The sequence below is a fragment of the Denticeps clupeoides genome, chromosome 17 (assembly GCF_900700375.1).
Source record: "Denticeps clupeoides chromosome 17, fDenClu1.1, whole genome shotgun sequence".
NCBI lineage: Eukaryota > Metazoa > Chordata > Actinopteri > Clupeiformes > Denticipitidae > Denticeps > Denticeps clupeoides.
In genome coordinates, this window is record NC_041723.1 from 2,374,283 (window position 1) to 2,387,950 (window position 13,668).

The 13,668-nt window shown below is 51.2% G+C and overlaps 2 protein-coding genes and 1 non-coding gene across 7 annotated transcripts in view; 1 reads left to right on the top strand and 2 right to left on the bottom strand.

Moving 5' to 3' along the window:
- The window catches only part of LOC114766810 (protein brambleberry-like), a 480,412-nt gene that overhangs the window by 182,030 nt on the left and 284,714 nt on the right, over positions 1–13,668 (bottom strand). The gene's annotated exons all lie outside the window — the stretch shown is intronic.
- plcg2 (phospholipase C, gamma 2) lies at positions 155–13,590 on the top strand. 5 transcript variants are annotated; one of them, XM_028958032.1, is made up of 33 exons: positions 155–169; positions 947–1,130; positions 1,452–1,601; positions 1,680–1,773; positions 1,847–1,894; positions 2,224–2,308; positions 2,392–2,475; positions 2,550–2,593; positions 2,908–2,980; positions 3,048–3,149; positions 3,690–3,808; positions 3,953–4,038; positions 4,133–4,250; positions 4,329–4,497; positions 6,611–6,706; positions 6,796–6,873; positions 6,977–7,149; positions 7,549–7,749; positions 8,322–8,441; positions 8,966–9,146; positions 9,220–9,288; positions 9,384–9,493; positions 9,634–9,730; positions 9,815–9,881; positions 10,006–10,166; positions 10,258–10,360; positions 10,522–10,725; positions 10,920–11,056; positions 11,724–11,835; positions 12,114–12,281; positions 12,358–12,446; positions 12,526–12,716; positions 13,332–13,590. In XM_028958032.1, exons 2-33 carry the CDS (start codon positions 953–955, stop codon positions 13,372–13,374), a joined length of 3,750 nt encoding a protein of 1,249 aa, XP_028813865.1. In that variant the 5' UTR covers positions 155–169; positions 947–952; the 3' UTR covers positions 13,375–13,590. The 5 variants fall into 5 exon arrangements, with proteins under 5 accessions (XP_028813865.1, XP_028813861.1, XP_028813860.1 ...); XM_028958028.1 differs by lacking the exon at positions 155–169 and adding an exon at positions 285–823 and having other exon boundaries at positions 12,529–12,716; XM_028958027.1 differs by lacking the exon at positions 155–169 and adding an exon at positions 296–823.
- On the bottom strand, positions 7,998–8,071 carry trnai-aau (transfer RNA isoleucine (anticodon AAU)). Its single transcript has one exon. It is a non-coding gene; the product is annotated as a tRNA-Ile (tRNA).

Genomic DNA, 13,668 nt, shown 5'->3' on the forward strand with positions numbered 1-13,668 from the left:
TTGAGCTGTCGTTTGAAGGTGCTCAGTGACTGAGCTGTTCTGACCTCGAGGGGAAGTTCATTCCACCACCGAGGGGCCAAGACGGAGAAGAGTCTAGATGAATGTTTTCCTTTTACCTTCAGAGATGGAGGGACCAGGCGAGCAGTACTGGAGGCTCGGAGTATACGAGGTGCAGTGCGGGGTGTAATAACAGAGAACAGAGGCGGGCGGTTTATTATTATTTTTTTTTTTTTAGTCGCCATCTTCGTCTTCTACAGCCAGTTCGTGGTTTTATTGTCGGCCGAGCGTGATTATTATTAAAGCCCGCAGGGTGCCGGGTTCGACCCGGTCACCGCGGGCCCCCGGTCCCCCCGCTCTCGGGCCCCGCGGCCGCTTTGCATTAGACCAGATCCGCGCTTCCGGTTCGCTGCTGCCGCTGTTCTCGCAACGCAACGGCTCCCCACTTCCTCCCGGCAGCGCCGATAAGAGGAACTGGCCCGACCGACGAGAGGCTCCGAGCCGCGGCCCCCCGGAGACGGCTTCGCTCCCGCACCCAGGTACCCCGGGGCACCCCCCCGTTTCACCGCCGGTCACAGAGGGCGACAGCGGCGACGTCGTCGTCGCGTCCGAGGGGTTCGTTCGGGGGCGTGTCCCCCTTCTGAGGCACAAAGGTCGACGTCCGGAGTTAATGGTCCCGAGGAGCCCGGGCCGCTCATTTGCGATGTAAATGCGGGCCTGCAGCTCCGGTGTCTCCTCCGGGTCGAGCCGCTTGTCGCCGCCGCGGCAGCTTTGTTTAAATTTACATGCGGAGCAGGAGGCGTGTGGCCCCAAAGACAGGATGCAGGTAGTAGAGGCACGAAGTGTCACAAGTGTCACAAAGCTCGCCTGTTCTCTCCCCCTCCTCCTCTCTTTCTCCTTTCTCTCTTTTTTTTTTTTTTTTTTTTTTTTTAAATATATTTCTACCCAGGCAGCCATGGCGGGGCAGCAGGGCGAGCTGACCGAGTACAAGAAGAACCAGATCAAGCGGGACCTGGAGATGGGCATCGTCATGACCGTCTACCGGCAGCGGGCGGAGCGCCTGACCGTGCAGGTCATCATGGAGACCAGGCAGGTGGCCTGGACCCGCACGGCGGACAGGATGGACGGGACGCGTGAGTTCCTGCCTCGCGTCATGGCTTCTCGCCTCGTCGCCGCTTCTCTCTCTGTCCTTGTTGAGACGCGAGCAGAACGCCGGGCCTGGCGCCGCCTCTGCTCTCCGTCCGCTTAGCTCACCCCTCACACGTTCACGTCTCCTCACGTCCTCACCTCCTTCTGGGCTCTAACATCAGTCGTCTTATATCAGGCGACGAGTCCTTTTAAACTTGACTTGTTGGCATTAGAACCGGGCCGTGGACCACCGAGCGTCAGAAGAAGGTGCCGGGGTCTGGTTTTACTCGGTTTTGTGCTCTGTGAGTAAAATGAAGTCGTTGCAGTGAACCTGTTCGAGATCCGCGAGGTTCGGCCCGGCCGGAACTCGAAGGACTTCGAGCGGCACAGGGACGCCAGGGACAAGCACGACAGGAGCATGTGCTTCACCATCTTCTACGGGTCGCAGTTCGTGCTCAACACGCTGAGCCTGGGAGGTGAGCGGGCGTCCGCGGCGCCGCGGGAGACGTTTTGGCGCGTGCCGGCATTGTGTCTGACGTCCTGCTCCGCTGCAGCCGACTCCGTGGCCGAGGCGCAGAAGTGGCTGGTGGGCCTGGACATGCTGCGGCAGGAGGCCCTGCGGGCGCCCACGCCGGACGTCGTGGAGAGGTAGGGCCGGGGCGGTGGCCCGCCGGGCTCCTCGGCGCTCTTAACGCCCGTCTTTTGTCGTGTCGTTCCCCAGCTGGCTGAGGAAGCAGATGTACGCCACGGACCAGACGAAGAAGAACAGGTAACCCAGGTTTACGCCCCCCGTTTAGAACCGCAGCGCGCTCTGACCCCACCGATCTTGCACGGGGCAGTGGTGGCCTAGCGGTTAAGGAAGCGGCCCTGTAATCAGAAGGTTGCCGGTTCGAATCCCGATCCGCCAAGGTGCCACTGAGGTGCCACCGAGCAAAGCACCGTCCCCACACACTGCTCCCTGGGCGCCTGTCATGGCCGCCCACTGCTCACATAGGGTGATGGGTTAAATGCAGAAGACAAATTTCACTGTGTGCACCGTGTGCCGTGCTGCTGTGTATCACGTGTGACAATCGCTTCACTTTCACTTTACCCGTCCAGCCTCACGGCGAAGGAGCTGAAAGCCCTCCTGCACAACGCCAACATGAAGGTGCCGAGCTCCCGCTTCCTGAAGGAGAGGTTCTCGGTACGGCCGCGCCCCCACCTTTTTTCAGCACCGCGCCCCTCCGTCTCTCACCGGCGGTCTCACCGCGCCTTTGCTCCCCGCAGGACGTCGGGGCCCGGAAGGACGTCCTCGACTTCGAGCAGTTTCACAAGTTCTACAATCACTTAATGTTCGAGAACCAGAAGAGCGTGAGTGCGGGATTGTGTCGAGTACGGATAAACAAGCAGCGCTGCTTATAAATCCGTATATGTGTCTCTTTTAGGTTTTGGAAGAGTTTAAGAAGGAGTCTTGTGCATTCATCATGGGGTGAGTGTGTGTGTGTTTATGTTTAATGATGTGTTAAATGTAGCTGTAGATGAATACGGGTTTAGCCGTAATCTCCTTTTTTAACCTTGTGTGTCCTGTTTGAAATATCCAACATATCCAGTTCATTGTACAGAAAGGTCTTCTAGATCCGTACGGTATGTTAAGGTTTAGTTTTAGTTAGTATAGTAGATATATACGTATATATTTTTCTTTCTTTTATGATTGCGCCATGGGGGGGTTCATTATTTCAATAGGCGGTATGCTGCGTATACTGTCGTACTGACGATAAACCGAAATCTCGAATCTTTTCACAGTAACACGGACAAACCCAACTCCTCCGCCGTTCTCCTCTACGACTTCCAGCGCTTTCTTCACCTCCAGCAGAAGGTACGACGCGGTGCCGGCGCGGATGCGTCCGGAGACGTGGCCGGTAACCGTCTTGCCGTTTTTCCAGGAATCGTGGGCCAGTAACCTGAACCAAGTGCGGGAGCTGATGACCACCTTTATCGACGATACCATGAGGAAGACCAACGACCCGGAGTTCACGGTTGGAGAGGTATTCATCTGCAGGCTTTTCATTGGCTGAACTAAAAAAAAAAAAAGAATAATACCTCCCATGATTCCTGGGGCGGTGGTGGCCTAGCGGTTAAGGAAGCGGCCCCGTAAATCAGAAGGTTGCCGGTTCGAATCCCGATCCGCCAAGGTGCCACCGAGCACCGTCCCCACACACTGCTCCCAGGGCGCCTGTCATGGCTGCCCACTGCTCACTCAGGGTGATTGGTAAAATGCAGAGGACAAATTTCACTGTGTGCACCGTGTGCTGTGCTGCTGTGTATCACAGTGACGGTCACTTCACTTTCGCTTCTCTCCCTTGACACGGCATCTTTTAAAACATCATTAAAGCGAGGTGCCAACAGTACACAGCATTCTTCACTCCAGTACGGAAGATTTCAAAGCGTAATGATGAGCACGGGCAGAGAAAAACAAGATGTCCCGTCCTTCATGGTTAAATGCAGAGGACAAATTTCACTGTGCGCACCATGTGCGTCCACAGCCGGACCTGCTCTTATTTCTCATTTTTTCCCTCTCGTTCCAGTTCCTCAACTTCCTCTTCTCCAAAGAGAACTCCATCTGGGACGAGAAGTACTCCGAGGTGTGCAACCTGGACATGAACAACCCGCTGTCGCACTACTGGATCAACTCGTCCCACAACACGTCAGTGTTGCGGTACCGCGCGGGACGCCGGCGGCCATGGCGGCATCGCGCTTCCTGTGACTGACTCTCTCTCCCTCTCTCTCTCTCTCTCTCTCTCTCTCTCTCCCTCTCTCCCTCCTTCCTTTTCGGTCTTGGCCTCTGCAGGTACTTGACGGGCGACCAGCTGCGCAGCGAGTCGTCTACGGAAGCCTACGTCCGCTGCCTGCGCCTGGGCTGCCGCTGCATCGAGCGTAAGCCTCTCAGAGCCGTTGACCGTACATAAACGCGCAGCCGCCGCGTACGCCGCTAATAAATACAGAGAGTTTAATGTCCTGTGACTCGCAGTGGACTGCTGGGAAGGCCCCGACGGGCCCATCATCTACCACGGCTGGACAAGGACCACAAAGATCAGGTTCGACGATGTGGTGAAGGCCATCAACGACCATGCGTTTGTGTCCTCAGAGTGAGTTGGACGGCCGAGCGAGGCTTATTTGTCGCCGCTTCGTCGCCGTCCCGTGCAAGATCTTCTCTGTGTTGCCAGGTACCCCGTGATCCTCTCCATCGAGGAGCACTGCTGCGTGGACCTGCAGAGGCACATGGCGCACGTCTTCAAGGAGGTGTTCGGGGACAAGCTGCTCACGCTGCCCGTGGAGGCCTGCGCCGAACAGCTGCCCTCCCCGACTCAGCTGAAGGGGAAGATCCTCCTGAAGGTGAGCCCTAGGCGGCGCCCTGTCCAGAAGAAGGAACCAACAGGTTCTACAGGGTGGGCCATTTATATGGATCCACCTTAATAAAATGGGAATGGTTGGTGGTATTAACGTCCTGTTTGTGGCACATTAGTATATGTGAGGGGGCAAACTTTTCAAGATGGGTGGTGACCATAGTGGCCATTTTGAAGTCGGCCATCTTGGATCCAACTTTTGTTTTTTAATAGGAAGAGGGTCATGTGACACATCAAATGTATCGGTAATTGGTAAGAAAAACAATGGTGTGCTCGGTTTTAACTTTATTCTTTCATGAGTTATTTACAAGTTTCTGACCACTTATAAAATGTGTTCAATGTGCTGCCCATTGTGTTGGATTGTCAAGGTGTATCCATATACAGGGAGTGCAGAATTATTAGGCAAGTTGTATTTTTGAGGAATAATTTTATTATTGAACAACAACCATGTTCTCAATGAACCCAAAAAACTCATTAATATCAAAGCTGAATGTTTTTGGAAGTATTTTTTTTTTTTTTTATTTTTAGCTATTTTAGGGGGATATCTGTGTGTGCAGGTGACTATTACTGTGCATAATTATTAGGCAACTTAAAAAACATATATACCCATTTCAATTATTTATTTTCACATTCACAAATATACATTTCTGACATTCGAAAACAAAACAAAAACAAATCAGTGACCAATATAGCCACCTTTCTTTGCAAGGACACTCAAAAGCCTGCCATCCATGGATTCTGTCAGTGTTTTGATCTGTTCACCATCAACATTGCGTGCAGCAGCAACCACAGCCTCCCAGACACTGTTCAGAGAGGTGTACTGTTTTCCCTCCTTGTAAATATCACATTTGATGATGGACCACAGGTTCTCAATGGGGTTCAGATCAGGTGAACAAGGAGGCCATGTCATTAGTTTTTCTTCTTTTATACCCTTTCTTGCCAGCCACGCTGTGGAGTACTTGGACGTGTGTGATGGAGCATTGTCCTGCATGAAAATCATGTTTTTCTTGAAGGATGCAGACTTCTTCCTGTACCACTGCTTGAAGAAGGTGTCCTCCAGAAACTGGCAGTAGGACTGGGAGTTGAGCTTGACTCCATCCTCAACCCGAAAAGGCCCCACAAGCTCATCTTTGATGATACCAGCCCAAACCAGTACTCCACCTCCACCTTGCTGGCGTCTGAGTTGGACTGGAGCTCTCTGCCCTTTACCAATCCAGCCACGGGCCCATCCATCTGGCCCATCAAGACACTCTCATTTCATCAGTCCATAAAACCTTAGAAAAATCAGTCTTGAGATATTTCTTGGCCCAGTCTTGACGTTTCAGCTTGTGTGTCTTGTTCAGTGGTTGTCGTCTTTCAGCCTTTCTTACCTTGGCCATGTCTCTGAGTATTGCACACCAATGCTTTTGGGCACTCCAGTGATGTTGCAGCTCTGAAATATGGCCAAACTGGTGGCAAGTGGCATCTTGGCAGCTGCACGCTTGACTTCTCAGTTCATGGTCAGTTATTTTTTTGCCTTAGTTTTTCCAAACACTTCTTGCGACCCTGTTGACTATTTTGAATGAAACGCTTGATTGTTCGATGATCACGCTTCAGAAGCTTTGCAGTTTTAAGAGTGCTGCATCCCTCTGCAAGATATCTCACTATTTTTGACTTTTCTGAGCCTGTCAAGTCCTTCTTTTGACCCATTTTGCCAAAGGAAAGGAAGTTGCCTAATAATTATGCACACCTGATATAGGGTGTTGATGTCATTAGACCACACCCCTTCTCATTACAGAGATGCACATCACCTAATATGCTTAATTGGTAGTAGGCTTTCGAGCCTATACAGCTTGGAGTAAGACAACATGCATGAAGAGGATGATGTGGACAAAATACTCATTTGCCTAATAATTCTGCACTCCATGTAAATGGCCCACCCTGTAGTTTTGGTTCTCTTCTCACGTACCAAACGGTCATTGCAGCGAGTGCTCAGCTATTTGTGGTTTATGGTTTAAAACAATTCCAACCTGTACCCCCAGAGTGCCAGAATATTCATGTTGGCAAATGATGATAAAATTTGATCAAATAATCACTTAATAGCGTCTTCTCTTTTTTTACAGCACAAGAAGCTGAGCTTGGACGGAGGCTTCGGGAAGAAGGATATGCAGAAGGGAAAAAAGCAGGGAGACCTTTTCATCTGGGACCCCGTGGACCAGGTGCCAGAGCGAACAACTACGCAGCGCTCTCACGAAGCCGGCAGGGTCTATTTCGGACATGTTGTAACTTCCTGTTCCTGTGTGGTTAGAAATGGAAGCGGCACTACTGCGTGATCTCGAACGAAAAGCTGTACTACGCCGAGGAGTACGAAGACGAGGCCAGTCAGGTGCGAATGTTCTCGCAGCCTCTCTCCCCACACACCCCCGTCCCCTCATCACTTGGCACCTCCTCCGTCCGCTTTCGTTCCATTCGTGACCTCTGCTCCCCAGTTGCCTTCGGAGCAGCACGACGCGGAACCGTGGTTCCACGGCCGGATGTCGGAGGGCCGGCAGACGGCGGAGCGCCTCCTGCAGGAGTTCTGCGCCGAGCACGGCGGGGAGGACGGCACCTTCCTGGTGCGAGAGAGCGACACGTTCGCCACAAACTTCACCCTGTCATTCTGGTACCGCCTTCATTCACCCATCCTTCATTCACCCATCGTCGTCATCATTCCCATCGCTACGAAGTAGTTACAGGGACAGTCCCCCTCTGGAGACACTCAGGGTTAAGTGTCTTGCTCAGGGACACGATGGTAGTAAGTGGGATTTGAACCTGGGTCTTCTGGTTCATAGGCGATTGTGTTACCCGCTAGGCTACCAGCACCCATCGATTAACCATTGTTCGTTTGTAGCGCCGATCTGATTGGTCTGTAGAAGCTGAAATGAAATATTTTTAATTGAATGCCGATAAGCAGGCAGGAACAAGTTTGAAAGTGCTCGTAGTTGTAAAACGTCCGTAGTTGTGAAAATGTCCGCGGTGATGGAATTGTCTCGGTGACAGAGGCGTGTTGTCCTGCGGGCAGGCGCAGCGGGAGGGTGCAGCACTGCCGGATCCGCTCCGGGACCGAGGGCGGCCACGCGTACTACTTCCTCACGGAGAACCTGCACTTTCCCAGCGTCTACGCCCTGGTCCAGTACTACAAGGAGAACTCCTTCCGATGCCAGGACTTCCAGCTGCGATTGACCGTTCCCGTGCCGCGCCCAAACCAGCACCTCGATCAGGGGTGACTATTAACATACAAGAGCCAATATTTAAAGTTAAAGTAAAGTAAAGTGAAGTGATTGTCACTTGTGATGCACAGCACACGGTGCACACAGTGAAATGTGTCCTCTGTATTTAACCATCACCCTTGGTGAGCAGTGGGCGGCCATGACAGGCGCCCGGGGAGCAGTGTGTGGGGACGGTGCTTTGCTCAGTGGCACCTCGGCGGCTCGGGATTCGAACCGGCCACCAGCTGCCCCAGAAAAATTGTGGTCAGTACGGGGGTCGAACCCGCGACCTTGGCATTATTAGCACCATGCTCTAACCAGCTGAGCTAACCGGCCTCGATCCATATGCACAATTTGATGCACATATGCACAATTTGACTGTTTTCAGGTATTTGTTATATATTCTCCCCTATTTATATACAGATTTGACATTTTAAGAATATTCCAATTACAGGCTACAAAATAGCCAAGGGGGTGAATACTTTAGCAATTCACTGTACCTTTTAGTAATATTTGGAGACGGGGGTGGTGTGGCCTAGCGTCTGATGCTGATGGGTGATGGGGGGGGGGGGTTCTCCCTTGTCAGGTGGTTCTACAGTAACCTGAGCCGCGGCGAGGCGGAGGAGTACCTGATGAGGATCCCGCGGGACGGAGCCTTCCTCATCCGACAGCGAGAAGACACTGACTGCTACGCCATCACCTTCAGGTGATTCATCACAAGTAGCATCAATCCCACTGAATTACATTCTTTGATAGGGAGGTTTTCACAAGCTTTATATATAATGCGTGACATGGGTGTTCATTAATGTCACCGTAATTGAAGTGCATGTTTGTTAAAGTAAATGTGAAACACTGCAGCGCTACACCTTAAAGTTCATCTTCTGGGTGTCAGAAATAATTACACACCAACAGAAAGGGTTGAGGGGTTGTATCTGTTTATTTCATTTACATTTAGAGCATTTACCAGACGCCCTTATCCAGAGCGACTTACAGTCAATAGTTACAGGGACAGTCCCCCCCCGGAGACACTCAGGGTTTTAGTAAGTGGGATTTGAACCTGGGTCTTCTGGTTCATAGGCGAGTGTGTTACCCCGCTAGGCCACTAGCACCCATTCCAGCAACGCTCCGCAACTATTGGGTCCATATTTATATAGCTGATGACAAATAATATGATCCACATTATATCAAAGGCAGTATCGGTAGTGTCAAATAAACACGTTCCTCCCTCAGAGGGGACGGGAAAGTGAAGCACTGCCGGATCCAGAGGGAGGGAACCATGTTTGTTCTGGGCTCCTCCTCCGAGTTCGAGAGCCTGGTGGAGCTGGTCAGCTACTTCCGCAAGGTTCCTCTGTACCGGAAAACCAAGCTGCGCTACCCGGTGACGCCGCAGCTGGTGGACCGATTCAGCCAGGTGACGAGAGAACTGGGCGCGGGTGACAGGAAGTGGCGGGAGCATTTGCATTTCTAATTTTGTCCCTCCGTAGGGGAAAGACTGTGGTTGTATTTACGATATGAAGATGTACGTGGAGCCCTCTGACATTGAGCCGGCGCTGGTAGGCGTCAAGTTCTCTGAAATCTAAGGCCGCCCCACAGATAACAATAGATAACCGAATCTTGGTCAACTCTCCTCTGTTGATTTCTGCGCCAGTCTCAGAGCACCGTGAAAGCCCTGTACGACTACCGAGCCATGAGGCCGGACGAGCTGACTTTCTGCAAGGGGGCCTTGATTCACAACGTGTGCAAGGATGCCGGAGGATGGTGAGGACCGCGGGCCGGGACGTCCTTCACGTAGAGTGAAAAGAAACAGCTTGATTAATCACAAATGATCACGTGATTAAAAACTGGGACACTTTTTTTTTTTCCTGATTCTCATCATTTCTCATTACTGCCCCCTGCAGGTGGAAAGGGGACTACGCAGGAAACCTGCAGCTCTTCTTTCCGGCCAACTACGTCGAGGAAGTGACCAATAACAGCAAAACCGAGACCATCGACCCGGTGAGGCCCAACTTCATCTGTCTCCACGCTTATTCAGCGCAGCAGCTCCTGTGATTGGTTTATTTTTCCTTTCCTTTCGTACAGGCCATGGAGGATAACCCTTTAGGTGACTTGTGTATGGGAGTGGTTGACATCTCCACGTGCAATGTTGGTAGGTGTTTTGTGAAAGTGAAAGATTTGTTGGGATGATTGATTTACGTTGAAAATAAAAAATCTCTCATAATTATTGAAATCATCATGCATCATTTGAGATGTTTGCGTCTCCTTTTGCACAGTACGGTCGTCCAAAAACGGGAAGTCCCACGTGTTGACCCTGACCATGGAGGGCGAGAGCTGTCAGCAGTTTGAGTTTGCCACCGAGACCGTGGAGGAGCTCTTTGAATGGTACCAGGTGGCCTGGGCCATCAGCCTGCAAAACATCAATGAAGAGTTTAAGGTCCATTCCTCAGTCCCTTCACGAACCCGCTCTGTTCCGCCGCCCGTTCTTTCCGAGCTCTTACACGGACGCCCTGCTGTCTTCACGACAGATCAAACAGCAGAGGGAGAAGGAGACTAAGGATGAGGTCGCCATGGAGATGTCTGAGCTGGTCGTGTACTGTCAGCCGCGCAGCAAAGACAAGGATGGCTTCGGTATACACACACACACACACACACACAGAGACACACACACATGGGCCACTGCGTGAAACGTAACTACAGCACGAAATCGCTATTTTATTCGCAATAGAAAACCAGAAAGCACCATCATTTTAAAATGTGACATAAAAGTCGTTCCTCCTCCCCGCAATCAGACAAGTACGAGTTCACCGAGATCCGCTCGTTCGTGGAGAACAAGGTTCCCGCCAAACACAAGGCCAAGGAGTTCCTGTGGTACAACCGGAAAGCCCTGAGCCGCATCTACCCCAAGGGTCAGCGCGTCGACTCCTCCAACTACGACCCCTACCCCCTGTGGGCCTGCGGGTGCCACATGGTGGCCCTCAACTTCCAGACAGCCGGTAGGCGGCGTCACCAAAGCATTTCAAAAGAGCTAATCAGTAAATCGATTCGGTGATCATAATGTGTTCTGTGGTCTCCAGAATTACCTGCTAAATATGAATACCGTGAATATCTCTGATAAGATTTAAAACGAGGCTGCAAGGTTTAGCGCGGTGGAGGTTGTCCGTCACGCCGCCTCCTCTTCCTGTTCCAGACAAGTACACGCAGCTGAACAGCGCCCTCTTCGGCCTGAACGGGCAGACGGGGTACGTGCTGCAGCCCGAGGTCATGCGCGCGGACAGCTACGACCCGCAGCACAGGAGCAGCATCAAGTACACCATTACAGTCAGGGTACGGCGAACTTCGGACACAGTCGGTACTGAGACATGGACCGGCATAGTGTAAGACTTGCTTTAACCCGGGAACGGGAACCGACCCCCTCCGGTGTTTAGTGCATCCCAGATCAGTACTAGTGAAAAGCTGACAAAGGATGAGAGTGAACTTTTTTTTTTTTTTTGTGACAATGCCCTGAAGAAAATTGCTTTATTGCACTTTTTTTTTTTTTTTTTTTATAAAACATCAGATTATAGCTATACGTGGCTATAGCTAAATGCTGGAATGCGTGGATAAGAGCTTCAGCAACCGGAGTTCCTGAGGTGCTAGTAGCCTAGTGGGTAACACACTCGCCTATGAACCAGAAGACCCAGGTTCAAACCCCACTTACTACCATCGTGTCCCTGAGCAGGACACTTAACCCTGAGTGTCTCCAGGGGGGGACTGTCCCTGTAACTACTGATTGCAAGTCGCTCTGGATAAGGGCGTCTGGTAAATGCCGTAAATGTAAATGCAGGTGAACGAAAGCAGATTTGATGACTGTCTTGATATTTGACTGAATGAGAGTGATGAGTCCAGAATGACAGCCAGGTTGTGGTCTGTGGATGGAGGGGTCCCTTTCCACTCGGTTTTTGGTTTACACCAGTAGCATACAGACACTGACGATGGGCCGCCTCTTGTGCAGGTGATCGCGGCGCGGCATCTCCCCAAAACGGGCCGCAGCATCGTCAGTCCCTTCGTGGAGATCGAGTTGTGCGGCCACACCGACGAGAACAAGTTCAAGACCATCGTCCGACGTGAGGAACCAATCTGCCCTCTGGTGCTGGTGATACTGGTAGTAGCAGCGTGGTAGTAGCCTAGCGGGTAACACACTCAAGACCCAGGTTCAAATTATGTCCCTGACACTTAACCCTGAGTGTGTCCAGGGGGGGACATGTCCCTGTAACTACTGATTTTAAGTCGCTCTGGATAAGGGCGTCTGGGAAATACTGTAAATATAAATGTAGGCAGCTTAGAACTCCATTTTCTAGATACAATATACAGGAGACCAGTGAGAATTGTGTTTTGTTCTCAGACGATAACGGACTGAACCCGGTGTGGCCCGCCCCTCCCGAGCCGGTCACGTTCACCGTGCACGAGCCGGAGCTCACCTTCCTGCGCTTCGTCGTCAACGAGGAGGACATGTTCTCCGATCCCAACTTCCTCGCCCAGGCCACATTCCCCGTGAAGGGCATCCGCTCAGGTGGGCGTCGCTGCGGAAGCAGAACTGCGGCCGCGACCGATTTAACAGCGAGCCCTCCCGCTCCATGTCTCCTCAGGGTATCGGTCTGTTCCCCTGAAGAACGGCTTCAGCGAGAACCTGGAGCTGGCGACTCTTCTAGTGTACATCGACGTCCAGCAGGTGGAGGTGAGGTGGCCTTCACGATGTCTGTGATTTTCCTGCGTAGTGACCCGCCCTAAAAACAAACCTGCTGTGCATCACTCAGAAGGCCGAGGAGGTGCTTTACGAATCTTCTTGCCAACTGAGGAAGAGGCAGGCGGAGCTGAGCAACGAGCTCTTCCTGTACGACACCCACGCCAACATGCGCTCCGCCTTCCATCACCGCGATGACATCATGCGCGAGTTCACCAGGAACGAGTCCCAGCTGCTGCAGATCCGGGAGACCTGCAACCAGAGGTGAGGTCAACGCCTTCAAGCCGAAATGCACATACAGCTATATTCAATGTCATTTTATTAATTTTTATATCGAATCTTGTGTAGAAAGTTGGTGACTACACACTTTTTTTTTTTTTTTTTTTTAACCAAAATCACTTTTTGAATGATGTGAGATTTATGATCACCAAATAGTTTCACGTGATGGGTGTAACGATAAATTCAGGCGCGTTCGAACTGACATTTAAATAAATATAACGTTGGCCCTGACATCAGTTACTGATTAGGGAATTATGACAATTTGAAAAGAAACGCTAATTTAATCGGACATTTTGCAAATAAATGTATTGCAATTTCAGGTTGATTGATTCTTAAGACTAAAACTATTACAAGCGTGGGAGCGTTCTGCTCACACGTACACACTGAGGGCATTAAACCGAGGCGCTGGCGCTGGTGGCAGCGATTCAGATCCTCGAAAGTCAACATGTTGGGCGATTCGTTGTCGCCAGCGAGAGGCGATTGATTGGCTCTCTCTCCCGTGCGCCCTGCATTGAAGACACGGCCACCTGTACGTGCGAGTGTACAGCGAACGTCTCCCGGAGAACGAAGCATCTTAAGGTTCTGCCGTTTCTCCTACAGGATGAAGGAGAAGAAAATCAACAACAGCAAGTTCTACTCCTGAGCGCAGTGGAGAACGTCTGGAGAACCATAACACGTCGGCCTTCGCTGGATTGATCGTGTTCTAAACTCTCCTTCTGCTTTAGTCCACCCTGCATTTCATTTCCGCTGCTTGAAAGAATTACTTTTCCGTTTTTGCTAAGTTTGTGGCCAAAAGTCCCCAAAATATTAATAATTTATCTAAAAACGATACAAGCAATAAATCATGCCTGGTGCTTTTTTTTTTTTTTTTCTCCCTGATCATTACTCCTAATTAATTCTGGGTCATGTGACTGGCTCAATTATTAAATGAATGGTA

Bases quoted from the DNA above. Each gene is read 5' to 3' on its own strand.
- plcg2 (XM_028958027.1), top strand. From the start codon at position 707: ATGCGGGCCTGCAGCTCCGGTGTCTCCTCCGGGTCGAGCCGCTTGTCG. The intron at 1,131-1,451 runs GTGAGTTCCTGC...AAGTCGTTGCAG, and splicing joins GGACAGGATGGACGGGACGC to TGAACCTGTTCGAGATCCGC. The intron at 2,981-3,047 runs GTACGACGCGGT...CCGTTTTTCCAG, and splicing joins TTCTTCACCTCCAGCAGAAG to GAATCGTGGGCCAGTAACCT.